Source organism: Elephas maximus, chromosome 6 (assembly GCF_024166365.1).
Source record: "Elephas maximus indicus isolate mEleMax1 chromosome 6, mEleMax1 primary haplotype, whole genome shotgun sequence".
Taxonomy (NCBI): domain Eukaryota; kingdom Metazoa; phylum Chordata; class Mammalia; order Proboscidea; family Elephantidae; genus Elephas; species Elephas maximus.
Genome location: NC_064824.1, coordinates 32,745,992 through 32,766,849, shown reverse-complemented (window position 1 = coordinate 32,766,849; position 20,858 = coordinate 32,745,992). Strand labels below are relative to the sequence as shown.

At 38.6% G+C, this 20,858-nt stretch overlaps 1 protein-coding gene across 1 annotated transcript in view; it reads right to left on the bottom strand.

Moving 5' to 3' along the window:
• Positions 1-20,858, bottom strand: part of THSD7B (thrombospondin type 1 domain containing 7B) — a 989,424-nt gene that overhangs the window by 256,374 nt on the left and 712,192 nt on the right. Inside the window, exon 14 of the mRNA XM_049889254.1 lies at positions 20,051-20,314. Within this exon, the coding sequence (XP_049745211.1) occupies positions 20,051-20,314 (264 nt within the window). The remainder of the gene's footprint in view (positions 1-20,050; positions 20,315-20,858) is intronic.

Here is a 20,858-nt window from a genome sequence, read left to right as displayed (position 1 = left end):
GCACACTGAACACTAATGACTGATGACCAGAGGGGTGTGGAATGATATCAAGGACATCATACACGAAGAAAGCAAAAGGTCATTAGAAAGATAGGAAAGAATGAAAAGACTAAAATGGATGTCAGAAAATACTCCGAATCTTGTTCTTGAATGTAGAGTAGCTACATCACGTGGAAGAAATGATGAAGTAAATGAGCTGAGCAGACGATTTCAAAGGGCAGCTCCAGAAGACAAAGTAAAGTATTATAACGAAGTGTGTAAAGACCTGGAAATAGAAAACCAAAGAGGAAGAACATGCTCAGCATTTCTCAAGCTGAAAGAATTGAAGAAAAAGTTCTAGCCTTGAGTTGCAATTTTGAAGGACTTTATGAGCAAAACATTGAATAACACAGGAAGCATCAAAAGAAGATGGAATACACAGAGTCACCGTACCAAAAAGAATTAGTTGACGTTCAACCACTTCAGGAGGGAGCACATGATCAAGAATTGATGATGCAGAAGAAAGAAGTTCAAGCTGCACTGAAGGCACTGGTGAAAACAAGGCTCCAGGAATCTATGGAATATCAATTGAGATGTTTCAACAAACAGATGCAGCACTGGAAGTGCTTAATTGTAATATGACAAGAAATTCGAGAGACAAGAAACCTACCAAGGCTTATCAAATTAATTAACGGCTACTCACTTTGAATGACAGAAGTGGAAAAGAATATAAATTTGATGAGAAATTCAAAATATAGCTCCTGAGACTTTGTCTTAGATATGAAGATAAGGGACATGGGGGGGGGTGGTACAGGTGGCATTAACATTTTTTTTTTTCCTTCTAGTAGAAGCCTTTGGGAAAGAAGAGGAACAAAGCCATTGTGATAGTTAATTCTGTGCATCAACTTGGCTAGGCTATGGTTCCCAGTTTTTCGGCCAAGCACTAGTCTAGTTGCTGTCATAGAGTAGTGACATGTAGTTAAATCGGTTGGCCTTTAATAGAGCAGATTATCTTCCTTAATGTTATATACTGTAATGTATTATAACGTAATGTAATACAATGTAATGCAATGCAATGCCATGGCCTTACATCTAATGCAATGTAATGTAATCTTCCTCCACAACATAATCTAAATGTAGTCATCTTCCATAATACAATCCAATGTAATGTAACCAATCATAAGTTATCATAAGTTCAGGTCATACCAGTGTGGGGTGGATCCTAAACCTAATCACTTCTGAGTTATAAAAAGACCAGGACAGACACAGACACACACACACACACGCACACATCAGAAAAGACAGATGACATGTATTGTCTACAAGCAAAGGAACTCCATGGATATCCGGGAGACATCAACACCAGGAGAGAAGTACATGGAAGGAGTGAACATGGCCAAGACCCTGATTTCAACTTTTAGCCTCCAGAATGTGAGAAAATGAGTTTCTGTTACTTAAAGCCAAACACGTGTGGTATTTCTGTTATAGAAACACTAGGAAACTAAGATAGTCACAGAAAATAAATTATTCATTGGCAGATAGTACTGAAGATTGCAGTTAAGCTTTTTAGGCTATGAAATAAAACATGCTTTTTGACAAACGGTTATGAACATCTTAACCCAGTGCCATCAAGTCAATTCCGACTCATAGCAACCCTATGTGACAGAGTAGAACTGCCCCATAGAGTTTCCAAGGAGAGCCTGGTGGATTCAAACTGCCGCTTAAGAGGATAAAAACAAAATAAAAGAAAAACAAACGTGTTTTGCAACTGACATGAACTCTGTAGGGCCTTAAGCCAAACTTGGAGAGGAGGGAGGACAGGTGCAAATACAAAACACAGAACAAGATTAGAATTAAGAGTAGAGAAGGTCCAAGTCTTCATAAGGTGAAAATAACACAGTAGAAATTCAGGAACACTATCTGTAACTCCGTTATCTATAGACCAACATATAGGCTGTGGACAATAAACGGTGACACAAAGATTCAGGTCAAAGCAGTATAGGAAATGTATTCTGAAGTTACATCCCATATAGTCTTGCCTGCCTGCTGAGCAGCATCACTGCCTGATAGGAACCACGAGCTATTAAAAGATTCATTCTCCTCCTATGCTCTGTAACTTGACCAATGAGACATTACCTTTGTCCAGGAGCGCTAGGCCTTCCTAGAGTGGGTTCTAATACATGAGTCAATACAAACCTCTGATAGTGCTTGATCGTGACAAAAATCCATGAACATACTATTAGTAAGCTTATGAACATTTCAGTAAAGAAGAAGTGGACAGTGAGTGTCAAAATGGGCTCATTTAGATCAATTCAGAAAAGCGATCTAACTTTTTTGATGAGTTTACTAGACTGGTAGGAAAGAAAGAAAAGACGCTATAGGCAGAAATGAATGTGACAAAAGCTCTTCTGATAGGTTCAGAAACAACTGTAACGAGATAGCTAGATTTTTGTAGCTCCTCAAACAATGTTGACTGATAGATCAGTGCCATCCTGAGAGATGTCTCTCTGTAGCTGAGTGCTGCAGGGGAAATGCTTAGTCCTGTTTTGTTCAACATTTTGATTAATAACTTGGATAAAGACACAGATGGCATGCTTATCAAATTTTGGTATGCTATAAAGCTGAGAGTTATAGTTAATATGTTGGATGTCAGAGTCAAGATATAGAGCTCTTATTTTAACAAGCTAGAAAAATGAGCTGCAACTAACAATATGAAAAAGAATACAGGTAAAAATATAGTTCTGGGTCATAAAATCCAAAAGGCAACTGAACGTATATGCTCAAGATTATAAATAAAATAAGTCACAGACAAGGTACAGCCAATGGACAGATGTACCATGCTGTCTCTTTGCAGCAAAAACCTGAAAAACTAAGTAAAACGGATACAAACATCAGTCCCGGAACCCTAAGCATCAAATGAAAGGATAAAGAACTACATCAAGCACTGAATGTAAGAAGAAACTGACGGAGAATAGAGAACAAGGACAGCTATGAAGTGGAGGTCCCCTGCCAGAGAATGTGGCACAGTGTTTCTATCACAGAGCACAGCCAGCAATGACCCTGGACAGGGAGTACAGGTAGTAAACTTCACAGAGCTCCCAACAGGAGAGAGAACACCCAGAATCAGAGAAACATGCTTTCCCACCCCTCACCCTTCTGTCTTGTACGCTGCCTCCACCACTTCCCATGGGCCATGGTACTTTGCTTGGCTGGAGACACACCAGCTCGCCACCACCCCAGGCCCATCCTGTCCCTGCTGGCCATCTCCCACTGTGCCATTTTTTTTTTTCTCTTTCCCTATCTTCCTTTTCTTTCTCCCTCCCACCTATCCTGGTATGCCACCTCTACCCCTTCCTGATGGGCCATGCCATGTGGCTTAGCTAGAGAGACACCAGCTTGACGCCACTCTGGGTCTGCCCTGCCCACACTGGCCAGCTCCTGCCACACCATTTTTTCTCTTTCCCATTCTTCCTTCTCATTCTACCTCCCACCTAGCCCAATACACCACCTCCACTCCTTCCCAACGGGCCACACACCACCCCTCAGCTGAAGAGCTGCTGCCCTATGGCCACCCCAGGTCTACCCCTTCCTCACAGGCTGGCTCCGACTGAGCCATTTTTTTTTTTTATTTTCTCTTTCCTTTTCTTCTTTTCTTTCTCTTTCCCACCAAATCCACTGTGCCACCTCCACCCCTTCCTAACTGGCCACAACATGATGCTTGGCTACAGAGCCAATGGCCCGTGGCCTCCAGGGTCTGCCCCTCCCCACCAGTCAGCTCCCACTATGCCATATAGAATAGACCCCAAAAGAAAGTTTCCAAGACATATAATCACACTTGCCAAAACCAAAGAGAAAGAAAAAATCCTAAGAGCAGCTCAAGAAAAATGAAAAGTCACTTACAAAGGGGAAACAATAAGACCAAACGCTGATTACTCAACAGAAACTATGCAGGCAAGAAGGCAATGGGATGAAAGAAAGAGAAAAAAAACTGCTAACCAAGAATAATATAACCTGCAAAACTCTCTCTCAAATACAATAGCAAAATTAGGACATTTTCAGATAAACAGAAATTAAGAGAATTAGCAAAAACCAAACCAAATTTACAAGAAATATTAAACGGAGTCCCTCAGTTAGAGAACAAACAACATCAAAGAACAGCAGAAGTCTAGGATACAGGGAAGCATCAGTGAGATACCAACCTAGGTAAAGAAATCTCAGTAATTAAACAAAGCCAAAAGACAGGGAAACCGAGACATCAATCTTTAAATGACAACAATGTCAAAACAATAAAAGCGAGGAAAAATGGTGTATGTATACAGCTTTCAAATGGAGAGGAAGGCAAAGTGATATCAAGTAATAAAATACTGGCCCCAACTTAGGAAGATAAGGGTAAATTTCAAGGTAACCACAAAGATAGTAAACAAATCTATCATCAGAATACAATAGAAGAAAAGCACGAAGATTCAGTAAACACAAAATCTATAATAGGGAAAGAAATAAAAATCCACAAACAAAAGGAACTCAGTTCATGAGTAAAAAGAACAAAGAAAACATTAACACCAAACGAAAAAGCTCAACAATATACTGATAATAACACTGAATTTAAGTGGTCTAAATGCACCTGCAAAGAGTCAGAGAGTGACAGAATGGACAAAAAAATATGATCCATCAATATGCCAATAGACACATCTTAGAAACAAAGACATAAATTTATTAAAAATAAAAGGAGTGGAAAAAAAATCAAGCAAACAGTAACCAAAAAGGGCAGGAGTGGCAATACTAATCTCAGAAAAAATTTAAGGCAAAAATCAACCATAAAAGACATGGAAGGGCACTATACAATGACTAAAGGGGAAATCCACTAAGCAGACTAAAAAACAAACAAACTCGTTGCTGTTGAGTTGATTCCAACTCATAGGAACCCTATAAGACAAAGTAGAACTGTTCTATAGGGTTTCCAAGCAAAGGGCGGTGAATTCAAGCTGCAAATCTTTTGATTAGCAGCTGAGCTCTTATCCACTGTGCCACCGGGTTCCACCAAGAAGACATAACCTTAATAAATATTTATGCATCCAATGACAGGGCTCCAAAATACATAGAACAAATTCTAACAGTACTGAAGACAGAAATAGACAGCTCCACAATAAAATCAGGAGACTTCAATACACTACTCTCAGAAAAGCACAAAACATCTAGAAAGAAACCTAAGAAAGATACAGAAGATCTAAAGACTAAGATCTACCAACTTGGCCTCATAGACATATATAGAACACACTACTCAACAGCAGCAAAGTATACATTTTTTTCCAATGCACATGGAATTTCCTCCAGAATAGACTACATTTTAGGCCACAAAGCAACCCTGAATAAAATCCAAAAATGTAGGAATAATACAAAGCATTCTCTGTAATCATAACACCACAAAAGTAGAAATCAATAACAGGAAGAACAAGGAAAAAAAAAAATCAAATACATAGAAACTGAATAAAACCTTGCTTAGAAACAACTGGGTTATAGAAGAAATCAAAGAGGGAATCAAAAAATTCCTAGAATTAAATGAGAATAAAAACGAATCATACCAAAAACTTTAGGAAACAGCAAAGGTAGTGCTCAGAGGTCAATTTAGAGCAATAAAAACATACTTCAAAATAGAGGAATGGACCAAAATCAAATCGTTAGCCCTACAACTTGAACAAATAGAAAGGGAACAACAAAAACAAGCTAAGAGGCATCAGTAGAAAGGAAATAATAAAGATTAGAGCAGAAGTAAATGAACAAAGAAACAACAGAAAGTATTGACAAGACAAAAGTTGGTTCTTTGAAAAGATCAACAAAATTGACAAACCACTGGCCAAAATGACAAAAGTGAAACAGGAGAGTAAGCAAATAACCAAAATAAGAAATGAAATAGGGGACATTACAACAGACCCAAGCAAAATAAAAAGGATCATAACAGAGTACTATAGAAAACTATACTCCAACAAATTTGAAAACCTAGAGGAAATGGACGAATTCCTAGAAACACACCACTTCCCTAAAATAACACAAAAATGAGGTCAAAAAATTTGAACAGACCCATAATAAAAGACTGAAAATGTAATAAAAAATTAAAAAAATTCTCAAAAAAAAAATGCCCTGGCCCAGACAGCTTCACTGGAGAATCCTACCAAACATTCAGAGAACAGCTCGCACTAGTACTACTCACAATATTTCAGAGCATAAAAAAGGAAGGAATGCTCCTGACTTCTTTCTATGAAGCCAGCATAACCGTGATACAAGGCCAGGCAAAGACACACATGCACACAAAATTACAGACCAGTATCTCTCATGAATATAGATGCAAAAATTCTCAACCAAGAATTTTAGCCAAAAGAATTCAGCGTCATATCAAAAAAGTAATACACCACGACCAAAGTGAGAGTCATACCAGATATGCAAGGATGGTTCATTAGAAAATCAATCAACATAATCTACTGCATAAATAAAACAAAAGTAAAGAATCACATGATCATCTCAATCGACACAGAAAAAGCATTTGATAAAGTCCAATACCCATTCCTGATAAAAACTCTCAGCAAACTGGAATAGAAGAGAAATTCTCAGCATAATAAAGGTCATCTGTAGTTTTGGTTTTTGGATACAAAACCAACAGACAACCTCATTCTCAATGGAGACAGGCTGAAAGCATTCCTCCTGAGAATGTGAACAAGACAAGCATGCCCTTTGTCACCACTCCTATTTAGCATTGTTCTTGAAATCTACCTAGAGCAGTAAGGCAAGAAAAAGGAATAAAGCGCATCCAAATTGGAAAGGAAAGAGTAAAACTATTCCTATTCACAGATGATATGATCCCAAACATAAGGAACCCAAAAGATTCCACAAGAAAACTACTGGAACTAATAGAAAGATTCTGAAGAGTAACAGGATACAAGATCAACATAAAAAAATGAGTTAGATTTCTATACACAAAGAAGGCTTTGAAAAGGAAATCAAGAAAACAATTCCACTTATGATTTAAAAGAAAAAAAAAAAAAAGCCCTTGAGTTGACTCTCATAGTGACCCTACAGGACAGAGTAGAACTACCCCATAGGGTTTCCAAGGAGCAGCTGATGGATTTGAACTGCCAACCTTTTGGTTAACAGCCAAGCTCTTAACCACTGCCCCACCAGGGCTTCTACCATTTACAATAACAAAAAAAAAAAAAAATAGCCCCTAAAAAAATAAAATACTTAGGAATAAATCTAATCAGGGATGCAAAAGACCTATACCAAGAAAACCTACACAACACTACTGCAAGAAACCAAAAGAGACCTACATAAATGGAAAAATATACCATGCTCATGGACAGGAAGACTCACATTGTGAAAATGTAGATCTACACAAAGTGATCTACAAATATAATGCAGTCCTGATCCAAATACCGACAGCATTCTTCAACGAGATGGAAAAACTAATCATTAACTTTATATGGAAAGGAAAGAGGCCCTGGGTAAGTAAAGCAATATTGAAAAAAAAAAGAATAAAGTACTCCTTGCATCACCTGACCTCAGAACCTACTATACAGCCACAGTAGTCAAAACAGACTGGTACTGGTACAACAGACATGTAGACCAATGGAACACAATTGAGAACCCAGGCGTAAATCCATCCATCTACAGTTAGCTGATCTTTGACAAAAGCCCAAAGTCCATTAAATGGAGAAAAGGCAGTCTCTTGAACAAATGGTGCTGGCAAAACTGGATGTCCATCTGTAAAAAAAATGAAATAGGACCTATACCTCACATCATACACAAAAATTAATTTAAAGTGGGTCAAACACCTAAATATAGAACCTAAAATGATAAAAATCATGGAAGAATTTAAAATTTTCTTCCTTCTGACTTCAATTAAGTATTTCCCATTGTTTTTTTTTAATACCTCTAATAATTGTTTTGCTCACTCCTGAAACTGTGCAGAACCAAGTTCCCTATTTTCAGCTCCCAGATATGATCCTTAGTTCCTGCCACCATCCATCACTGACACAGTTTTCAGAATCATTCCTGATTCCATGCTGTTTCTCCACCTCGTCATTCCTTTACCTCTTGACTCCTCAAATACTTTCCTCCCTCTCCATCCCCATAAGAAACAAAGCCAAACCAGTCGTGGTGGAGATGACTCTGACTCGTGGTGACCCCATATGTGTCAGAATAGAACTGTGCCCCATAGGGTTTTCAGTGGCTGATTTTTTAGAAGTAGATCACCAGGCTTTTCTTCCAAGGTACTTCTGAGTAGACTTGAACCACCAAGCTTTCAGTGAGCAGCCGAGCACATTGAGGGCATTTACCATTCACACCACCCAGGGACTTCCTCATCCCCAAAGCCTCTGCCTTTTTTGATTCTCACATGGACCACTGTAACTCTCTCCCGGCTAGTTTCTCTAACTTTGATCTTCCTCTTAGCTAATCCCACCTCAACCCAAAGGCAGAATTTTCTTTTCAAAATAAGTGTGAAATCCTATTACACTCCAGGTAAACAGCAATGTTGTAACAGATTGGGATTTGAAAGATTGGTGGAGGGATAAAGGCAGAATTATAGCAAGAACTCCTTGGATTCTCTATCCTCAGGCAGTCTTACCTATAGGGAAGACCTTGAGGAATACCCACATCTGATTGTGTTCCAGGTAGACCTTATTGGGTAAATGTGTCACCATAGAAAAAAGGTTGAGAACTATTGTCCTAAAGCTGTTTTATGCAGGTGTGAGTCTATGGACCCTTAATATCTGGAGGTATTCCTCAGAGAATACTAAATGTAAAAATTTAACATTAAAATCTATGTGCATCTTTCAGCTTTACGTGGCTATGTGCTACCAGCATGAAGAAGTTATGCTTAGTTTTATGTTGATATTTAAGTAATTCAAGGAATCCTGGTGGTGCAATGGCTAAGTGCTTGGCTGCCAACCAAAAGGTTGGTGGTTCAAACTCACCCAGTGACTCAGCAGGAGAAAAGACCTGGCAATCTGCTCCCATAGAGATTACAGACTAGAAAACCCTATAGGGCACTTCTACTCTGCCACATGGGATCACTAAGAGTCAAAATTGACTCAATGGCACCTTAACGACAACTTGGCTACTAACCAAAATGTTGGCAATTTGAATCCACCTAGTGGCACCTTGGAAGAAAGGCCTGGTGAGCTACTTCTGAAAAAACCAGCCACTGAAACCCTGTTGTGTGCAGTTCTACTCTGAAACACATAAGGTCATCATGACTTGAACTGACTGTTTGGCTTGAGTTTTTTTTTTTTTAATCAAATACATAATTCTAGTAAACACTGGACCTCTAAAACAAGTCCCTGAAAAAACATGTTCAAACATTACTCAAGTGTGAAAACCAAAACAAACCTGCTTAAATGACAAAATCTCTAGCATATCAGGGCCCCTGGGTGGTATAAATGGTTTGGTCTCAGATACTGATGAAAAGTTGGAAGTCAAGTCCATCCAGTGGTGCTGTGGAAGAAAGACCTGGCAATCTGCTTCAGTAAAGATTACAGACAGGAAAACCCTATGAAGCACAGTTATACTCTATAACATATAGGTTCACCACGAGTCAGAAATGATTCGACAGCAATGGATTTAGTTTTGAATTTTTTTCTTTAGCATATCAGCTCCTGCACAAACTAACTCCAACCAACATTCCAAACTTACCTTCTCTCACCTACACAGATTCTGGTCACACGGTATTTAATTCAACGTTGCCAAACCCACAGTGTACACTTTCCTCCTTTGAGACCCAAATCAAATATTCCTTCCTCCTCTCAGATGTCATTTTTGAAAGAGCTTGAAACCATTCCCAAATTAATCACTCCTTCTACTGTCTTCCCACAACACTTTGTTCATATTTCTCTTCTGGCGCTTTCAACAATTAATTAAGTTTATTTATTAATGTCTTTCCTATCACAGAAGATTCTCCAGGAAACTCTTCAACTGAGTCAAAATTCCTAGTGCCAACATTTTAAATATGCGTGTGTATTTATGTGTGTGTCTGAGTAAATATATATGTATGTTGTAATTACATATGTGTGTATATAAACATACATACATACATATGTATTTTTCACAATATTGTTTTTTTGAATTATTATAAATTCCTCATTAATTAATTTTCTAAAATTTTACTTTAACAGTTTTATTGACACATATTTCATATGTATACAATTCACCCACTTAAAGTATACAGTCCAGCGGTCTTTAGTAAATTCACTGACTTGTGTGACCATCTGCACAATTTCAGAAAATTTTACTACCTGTCTTAGTAACCTAGCATTGCTATAACAGAAATACCCCAAGTGAGTGGCTTTTACAAACAGAAATTTTCTCACAGTTAAGGAGGCTAGAAGTCTGATTTCAGAGTGCCGGCTCTAAGGGAAGACTTTCTGTTGGTTCTGGAGGAAGGTCTTTGTCTTTGAGCTTCTGCTCCTGGGCATCTCACTTCCCCCATCTCTGCTTCTCTAGCTTGCTTGTTTAATGTCTTTTATATTTCAAAGGAGATTGACTGAAGATACACCTTACTTCTGACTCATTAACATAACAGACACAACCCATTTACAAATGGGATTATAATCACAGGCACAGGTTAAGATTTTCGACAAATATTTTGGGGGGACAAAATTCAATCCATAAGACACCCCAAAAAGAAACCTCGTACTCATAAACCAGTTCCCTCCAGGTCCCCGCCTTCTAGCCCTAGGCAATCACTTATCTATTTTCTGTCTCCATATATTTGAATACTCTGGACAAATAAAATCACACATTACATGATCTTTTGTGACTCCTTTCTTAGCACTATATTGTCAAGGTCTGTCTATGTTATAGCAGGTATCAGTATTTCACTTTTTTTATTGGTGAACAGTATTACATAACACAGACTTGCCACATTTTATTTATGCATTCATCAGTTTATGGAGATTTGGATTATTTACACTTTTAAGTTAGTATAAGTAATGTTACTGAACAATAATATACACGTTTTTGTGTTGGTATGTTTTTATTTCTCTTTGGTACGTACCTAAAGAAATTCCTGGGTCATATGGTTAAGTCTATGTTCACTCTGTTACAGAACTGCTTAACAAAGATGGTTATCCAAAGCAGCTGCAACATTTTCCATTCCCACCAACAATCATACATTTCCAATATTTCTATATCCTTGCAAATATTTAGTACTGTCTTTTCGATTATAGGCATCCCAGTGGGTCTGAGGAGCCCTGGTGGCCCAGCAGTTAAGATCTCAGATGCTAACCAAAAGGTCGGCAGTTTGTATCCACCAGCTGCTCCTTGGAAATCCCATGGGGCAGTTCTACTCTGTCCTGTAGGGTCGCTATGAGTCAGAATTGATTCAATGGCAATGGGTTTACTTACTTCATTACAACCTCTTAGCCAACAATAGTTTGCCTAAAACTTTTTCAGATTACACATCAACTGTGCACACTAATTCTCATGTGTAGGCAATATAAATATAAAGAAATAAGGATAATGACACCATGTGAATGCTTCTAACGCTTGAAAAAAATTTCCAATTCTTTTTCATTTTCACATCTGTAAGGAGTTTAGCTTGAAAACATGAGAGCTTTCTTAACATACAGTGGTAGGCTGAATAATGGCTCCCAAAGATTTCCAGGTCCTAAATTCTAGAACCTGAGAATGTTACCTTATATGCCAAGAGAGACTTTGCAGATGTAATTAAAGTAAGGACCTTGAGAAGGGCAATCATCCTGGATTATCTGGGTGGGTTGGTAATCACAAGTGTAATTACAAAAGGGAGGCAGGAGGGGTTTTGCCACAGAAGAAGGTAATGTGACACTGAAGCTAGATGCTAGGCTGCTGGCTTTGAAGATGCAGGAAGGACAATGAGCCAAGGATGCAAGAGAAACTGCTGTAGCCACTGGAAAGGAAAGACAACAGATTCCCTCTAGATTCTCTACAGGGAGCATGGCCATGCCTATACCTTCATTTGGGCCCAGTGAAACTGACTTTGGACTTCCAGCCTCCAGAACTATAAAAGAACGAATGTGTGTTGTTTTAAGCTACCACATTTGTGGCTTTGTTACAACAGCCTTAGGAAACCAATGCACTTATGTGTCTTAAAATTCTTTGTACATAAGCACAAATTTATATTCTGTGTCTTGTCAAAAAGTATGTGCAGTGTGTTGATACTTTGCCAGATACTTGTGATGACACAGTGATGAAGGAGACACAGTCCCACCGTCAAGTAACACTCAGACCTCGGTGGAAGAATGAACCAGCAATATGGTAGGTAAAGTAGGAGAAATGTTAGGATTTGGGATGTGCATCTTGCTAAGGGACATAAAGTAGAATTGCTTAGATTCTAATGAGTTTTAGGGGTTGGGGAAGGGTGACATTTCTAACTTAAGTCTGGAAAGGTTATTAGGGCTCATTTAGAGAATCAGGTTGCAAGAAGGAGGAAACATTCATGTCATAGCTAGGGGCAAGTATACAGGTACAGAAGGCAAAAGCCCCCAGGAGTGAATGGTATGTGTTGAGACACGCAAGAACCCTGGAAGGGCTGGAGTTCAGTGTGGAAAGGGTGAGGGATGAGGCTTCAGTGGTCAAAAGGGCAAAATCATGAAAGGCCTTGCATCTCATTCTGAGAGATCTGGGCCAGGAGTCACCACTGAGGGTTTTTGATTGTCTTAGGCTGGGTTCTCTAGAGAAGCAAAACTGTGCAGCATATACATATACATAGAGAGAGAGAGAGGTTTATATAAAGGAAATGGCTCACACGGTTGTAGAGGCTGGAAACTCCCAAGTCCATGGGTCAGGCTGGAGGCTTCTTCTGATTCAAAGAGCCTGCAGGTGCTGGTGAATCCAAGATCAGAAGGTCAGGTAACAGGCCTCCAGCTCACAGGATGTGGAGGCCAAGGAATCCCAAAATCGGCAGATAAGATGGCAGTTAAGCTGCTAGCTCAAGTCCCAGGAGCCAGAGGTCCAATAAACAGGAGGCAGTTGCAGAATCCAGAGTGAGCAACAGCCCATGAGCCTTGCCAGAAAGTCTACCTATATTGGATGGAGGCCACACCCTAAGGAAACTCTCTTTCAACTGACTGGCTGCTCACAACAGATCTCATTATGGAGGTGATCACATTATATCAGATCTCATTATGGAGGTGATTACATCATTAGAAAGCTACCAAACTACATCATAACTGCCAAACCACCGAGGATCATGGCCCAAAGCCAGGGTGACACATAATCTTAACCACCATAGTGATCATCAGATCAGATTTGCTTTACGGACAGATTCCTCTCACTGACATGCGATAAATGGTTGGTGGGAAGATGGACTGAGCCAGGAAAGAGGACAATGCCACTGCAGTGAATCGAGGCGCAAGGTGAGAGCAGCCTGAGCTAACGTGGAGCAATGAGGACTAAGAGAAGTGGATGCAAGAGAGAAGCTTCACAAAACCAGCAGGGCTATATAAATTGTTATAGCAAAAATCACATTTTTTTTTTTTTTTTAAGCAAAAGAGGTAAAATCTCCACATGAAAGACATGGGAACAAATTCTTCATAATGTCAAATTTAAATGTCCTTGCCTGAGAGTATGCATTTATTACTTCTCAAGTAGTGATTTGAAGAGTCTTGCAATGCCCATAAAACTAAGACTGTATAAGCTTTAGATCACTTGGAAAAAACTGCCAATGTCTAAAAAAATTCTATTTCTTTCTGAAAGTCAGGGCAGGATATAGTTATTTAGTCCCTGCTGTGTGGTGGACTTGTGAGGCGAAATCGTGTAGTAAGTTTGTCCCATATTTGATATCTACAAATCTTTATTGAAATTTGCCAAATCTTTGCTAAACTTTATCAAATGCTCTCTTAATCACTTCAGTTTACAAAGATGTACTTTTCAGTCTCTGAGCAGATTCTCCCAACTATGCCAAAATAAATCTGTTGCCTTCAAGTCAATCCTGACTCAGGGTGACCTCACATGTTTCATACTAGAGCTGTATGCTCAGGGTTTTCAATGGCTGTGATCTTAACGGAAGTAGATCCCCAAGGCTTTCTTCTGTGCCACCGTTGGGTGGATTCAAACCACCAACCTTTTGGTTAGTGGCCAAGAGTAACCCATTTGTGCCACCCAGGGACCCTCTGACAAAATAATCTTGTCCACGTGTATATAGTTATAACAGAAATCTATCAATTACATAAAATTCAACACACATATAGAATACAAACTTCATAAATATGTTAAAATTAAATTCACATTTGTCCAATGACTGCAAGGATGTGAAATGATATTATTCCTCAGATCACAAAGATATTCTTTAGGTTATTTATTTTTTTTCTTTGTGCTATCTATACCTACTTATATATGATAGCCTGTTGTTGTTATATGCCACAGAGTCGATTCTAACTCATAGTGACCCTTTAGGACACAGTAGAACCACCCCATGTGGTTTTTTAGGCTGTAATCTTTATGGAAGCAGATCACCAGGTGTTTTCTCCCCCAGAGCTGGTAAGCGGGTTTGAACCACCAACCTTTTGGTTAGCTGCTGAGTGCTTAACCATTGCCCCACCAGGGTTCCTTACATACAACAGAAAATTAATAAAATGTTAAATAGAATTAAGGGAACCATGCTGAATTATTTCTGGATAAAATACTTATGAAGATAAAAAAATCAATCAATCTATCAGGAATCAGACATAAAACAGATTGCACTTACAATTCGAGGATTTAACATTAATTCAAAAAGTTATCACTTGATCACTTGGAAAATTATTTTTCTGCATTCCTCCATTCTTTCAAAAGCATTGCTTGTCCACTTGTAGCAGAGCAATTTCACCTCCTTTAATCTCAAACTGTATATCAAGGGCAACCTAGTACCAGGTGTTCTACAGTGTTTGTCTGACTCAGTACTGCACAGCTGACTTCTCTGTGAATCTACTTTTTCTATACACAGATGTTCTAACCAAAAAGGCTATATCACACACACAAACACACACTCAGGATTTTTATATAGGATTATGTGAGTTGACTCTTGTCTTGTCTAATCTAGTTCTTTCCTTCATTCAGCCAATGTTTACTGAGAACCTGAGATGGGCCAGACCCTGTGTTAGGTACTGGGGAGAGAGAGATGAACATGAGTCAGTCCTGGATCTCACTGAGCTCTCAGTTTCATACGATAAATAAAAATCTAAATGGATATTTTTGTTAAATAAAGCTAAATGTAGTCGTAAAGATAAGTCTAGGAATCAGGGGCATCCTGAAGCATGATCCGCATACATCTGCATACATGTCTTAGGCTGGGTAAAGCGTAAAAACATAGAGAGAGATTTATATCAAGGAAATGGCTCATGTGGTTGTAGAGACTATAACCTCGCAAGTCCATGAGTCAGGATAGAGGCTTCTCCTGATTCACGTAGCAGCAGGGGCTGGTGAACCCAAGATTGGCAGGTTTGGGAGCAAGATACTCACTCACAGGCTGTGAAAATCGACAAATCCCAAGATCAGCAGGCAAGGCCACAGGTAAGCTGCTAGCTCAAGTCCCAGTAACCACAGGTCAGAAAACAGGAGCCAGCTGTAGGATCCAGAGCAAGCAAAAGCCCTCGAGACCTGCCAGAAGGTCTGCCCACACTTGATGCAGGCTACATGCCTAAGGAAACTCCCCTTCAACCAATTGGCTACTCATAGCAGATTCCATCATGGGGGTGATAACATATAAAAGCTCAACAGGGAAGTGACCACAACATCACACAACTCCCAAAACACTGAGAATCATGGCCCAACCAAGTTGACATACAATCTTAACCATCACACTGGGAGTCGAAGTAGGGAAAATGCTCACTGAAACACCACCTTATGCCATTCCAAAGAACGAGAAGCTTCGTGCTAGGAGGAGGAAGGGCATGCCAGGTAGAAGTCCCTGAGTGTCATGTAAGGTAGGAGCTGGTGTGTGCAGAGGAAACTGGGAAAGACTATAAACAGACCATTGGTGTGATCACATTTACATTTTAGTGTGATGGCTGATATTATGTGGCATAACAGATTCCAGGTGCATAAGAAAAAGTAAAATAGTGCAATAGTGTTCTCAGCAAGTGCTTTTATGTCCTGTTATTTGGTTAATAAAAATCACTGGGATAAGAGACAGAGTTAGAAGTAAGTCACCTTAAATACCCAAATTTTGGCACATGCTATTGTGTTGCCTAAACCAGGCAACACCTGACCTGACGTCACACAGGTGGGCAAGACATCACACTTAGGCATCAGGCAGTGATGAACCTCATCAATAACTAAGAGTTGCTGACAAGACATAAACATAAACTCCATTTAAAAAAATTTTTTTTTTAATTTGTGAAGTGCAACTTTACTTTTTAAAGCCATATAGACCTGGCTTTAAAAATCTGTGGTTTGAATCATTAACAGAATCCGTTAGAAGGGATATTTCAGAGAATTTCCTAAATTGCATGGCTCATGTACCACCAGGGGCAATGTAGAGTACCTCTCATGAGGAATAATTATTCTCATGAGGAATTCTCCCTGATGTCATCCTGGGGAGCCCCATTTTGTCCCCCCAATGCAGATGGAAGACAATGCCCATAAAAAAGTATTTAAAAGAGCAAAGTATTTACTTTTCTTATTAGTAGAGCCAGATTGTCCATGAATAAAGTGGAATTCTTAATAGTGAGTTAAATCATGAATATCATATATGTATACACACACACACATTAGTTTTTTTATATACACACACACACACATTATGTGTTTAATAATAAACTTATTTTCCTCGATAGATTTCTGTGTGCCATACTCCTAACAGTGACATAGATTATAGGATGTACTATAAAGGTATCTTAATACAAATATCAAAAAAAATGATGAGTCTAAGATAAATCTTGATCAACAAAGAATTGTTTTCATTCAGTAAAAATGTTTCAGACTCCCTAATAGTTTTTATGATTGCTTTGCAAACGGGTTCAGTTATCAATGTCCCTTCCTCCTTGAAGATATTTTCCTTTCTAACATGAAATGATTATTTTTTAAATAAAGAAAAGAACACACACATGAAAAATTAGCGGTGAAGAACAGCTAATATATAAGAAAAGATACCTGGGATTTAGAATAATCTTGTCAATTTTATCTCCAAATTATATCTTAAAAACACTTCTCTCTTTATTTTCATCAACTTAGTCTAACAATCATATCTAACTACTACAATAGTCTCCCAATGGGGCTTTTAAGTCATTCTACACAGTAGTCAGAAGGAATCTTCTAAAAATCCAAATTGGGTCATATTACCCCCCGCTTCATGTTCCAGTTAAAGCTCTTCCATGCTAAGCACTACACTTAAATGATATCCATACTCGTTACCTTGTCCCTCAATATTCCACGTATTTCTACAACCTCACCTCACACAACTCCCCCTTACTCCCTATACTCAAGCCCAAAGGTGTCATTTCTTTTTTGCCAGCACATCTGAGACTTGCCTTAGATCCTGTGAGTATCCATCTCTTTCCCACCTTACATCTTCTGGACATGCTTGTTCCATAGCTTGAAATGATCTAGTATCGAATCTAGTGATCTGCCCCTTTCTCACCCTTCACATCTCAGGTGAATATAATTTCAGTGAGGACTTCCCTAAAATCTACCTAAATATTTTCTATCTCAGCATCCCAAGTGTGATGGTTAAGGTTGTATCACCTTGGCTGGGACATGATTCTCAGTGATTTGACAGTTATGTAATGATATAGTTTGGCAGTTATGTAATGATGTAATCTGGCAGTTATATAATGATGTAGTCATTCTCCATGATGTGATCTGATGTGATCAGCCAATCAGTTATAAGCGGAGTTTCCTTGGGGGTATGACCTATATCCTATACATATATATATATATATATATATATATAAGGAAACCCTGGTGGCGTAGTGGTTAAGTGCTACAGCTGCTAACCAAAGGGTCAGCAGTTCGAATTCACCAGGTACTCCTTGGAAACTATGGGGCAGTTCTACTCTGTCCTATAGGGTCACTATGAGTCGGAGTCGACTCAATGGCACTGGGTTATATATATAGATATAGATATAGATATAGATATAGATATAGATATAGATATAGATATAGATATAGATATAGATATAGATATAGATATAGATATAGATATAGATATAGATATAGATATAGATATAGATATAGATATAGATATAGATATAGATATAGATATAGATATAGATATAGATATAGATATAGATATACAGACAGTCTGACAAAGTTCTCTTGCTTGCCCAGGATCCTGCAACCAACTTGTCATCATTCGACCTCTGGTTCTTGGGATTTGAGCCAGTGGCCTGTCGTATTACCTGCCGATATTGGGATCTGTCAATTCCCACAGCCTGGGAGCCAGCAGGCTGCCATCTTACCTGCTGATCTTGGATTCAGCTTCCACACCCCATAACCCACTGCGTGCCATCTGACTTGCCAATCTTGGGTTCATCAGCCTCTGCAGCTACACGAGTCATGAGAAGCCTCTAGCCTGATGCCTGACCCATGGACGTGGGACTTTCCAGCCTCTACAACCATGAGAGCCATTTCCTGGAGATAAATCAATCTCTTTCTCTCTCTCTCTCTCTATATATACACACACACATATATATGTATGTGTATATATATATAGATATATATCTCGCTTCACTGGTTTTGCTTCTCTAGAGAACTCAGCTTATGACACTGAAAAAAAAAATGACACTGAGGGGTAATAAAAAAGTGAAATTTCTTTTATTTGTTTTATTTCTATCCTCCCACTGGACAACAAACTCTAGAAGTCCTTGATTTCCCCATAAATGTAGACCCAAATCATAGAAAAGGACCAGGTCTACAGCAGGTGTTCAATAGATAGATATTGATTAAATGAATGGCTAAATCAACCAATATGCAAATAAAAGCTGAAAAGAAAGATTAGAGTCACTCGGCTTTGGTTTTTTTTAAAATGCTTAAGTTTCTTTACTTGCTTGTGATGTGTTTAATGTTTCTAAAAGTCAAATCACTTTTAACAATTCTATTAACTAGTCTGGGGAGCAGATACAGCACAATATTGACACTAATTAAAAAATCATTAATCCTTAAACTGCATTCATATATTGAATGAATATATCTTAAATAAAAATCAAGGCAATATATTTGGCAATAACGAAGGGCTCTTATCATTTTCCTGTGGCTTGTCCATTAGCACTGAATTCATTTCACCATTTCTGGTATCAGTGAGAAAGCTTATTAATACATAACATCTTGGTGACTAAAACTAAAATCTATTTATTTGCTTCCTGAGTTTTCCAGTTAAGCACAAATTCTCTCCATCCATGCTCCTCGTTAAATTTTGTTTGGTCTTTTAATTAAAAAGGTAATAAAAATAGAAAAGTATGGCAGAAAATTCTTAAGTTCTATTTCAATCATTAGTCTTAGCCTCCTCCATCAACCTTCATCTCAGCAGCATCGACCTTCATTCTTTCTACATTCACCTGTATCTTTCAAATTCTCCCAACTAAGGTTCAAAAATAAAATTTTCTCCCTGATTAACATCTCGCAAAACTCTCCTAGCTGATTTGCTGCTTCTTCTCTATAGATTTACTGTACTAATTTAGGTGTGCTTTATACATTGTGTTGTAAAACATTTGAAATCAACTTTTTCATTGTCAATTAGATTAGAAGATACTCAGGTCCCATGTTTTCTATGTACAACCTTAGGGCACTAAAAAACTCCATAAAATATGTTCATTTGCATTGGGCTTTGGTCTTCTCAGTGTAGAGCAAACTTGCTCCCTGCCAGTATATAGACAACCAATAAACAAAGGCTAAGAATAGAGTGAGACAAGTCAAGGATCCCCAACAGTCACATTTCAGATAATCGTCGAGATGTGCATGTGTGCATTCCATATGTCTACATTTTATCAGAGGCAGAGTGCTACTATGTCATTGACAAAGGAGAACTAAAACAATTATTAAAGAACAAAGCTATTAATCTTAGCACTTGGGCAAACCTTCTAGGCTGTAGGTCAATGTTCTCATCGTTTCTCGTCATCCATCTCCTTACCAGAGCTGCTGCAGTGGGAGGGGTCAACGGGTCTTCCATTTTTATCAGAGCAGGCTATTGATCGAAAGCGCACGCCTTCTCCACATTCTTTGGTGTCTCCTTGTACCCGCAATCCTCGCTGAGGCTCCCTTCTGCCTTCTGGAAGAATGCAATCTGACCAGTTTCCATAAGGTTGGGATATAAACACATCACAAGGACAGAGTTCCGTTTCTACTAGAGGGTACAGGTGAGTATCTTGGCATTTCTCCTTCTTTCTGCTTTTCCCTGTTCCAATAAGAGACATGGATGTATTAATTTCATATCTGCTGTTTTATTAAAAGTTACTCACATTTTTGTAATTAAAGTTTGTAGAATATTAAACTTTAAATAAAATGAAGCCTTCTCTCTTTCCCCTCACCCTCTCTACCTATTGCTATCTTTCTATCTATATCTCTGTCTCTTTGTGTGTGTGTGTGTGCCATGGAAGTAAATCCTTCCACAATGGAAGCATCTCTCAGTAAACTGAAACCATGCATCCATTCACCTTGAAATTAATGGTTGGCAAAGAAACAAAAGTATTAAGTAGTAACCTTTTTTTTTTTTTTTAATTCAAGTAATTTTTAAAAAACAGTTTATTTATTCAGCAAGGGCACTGGTGGTTCCACAGCAGAATTCTTGTCTTCCATGCCAGAGACCAGGGTTAGAAGCCTGACCAATGAACCTTACACATAGCCACCATCTGTCCTGTCCACAGAGGCTTGTGTGTTGCTATGATGCTGAACAGGTTTCGGGGGAGATTCCAGACTAAGACAGACTAGGAATAAAGGAC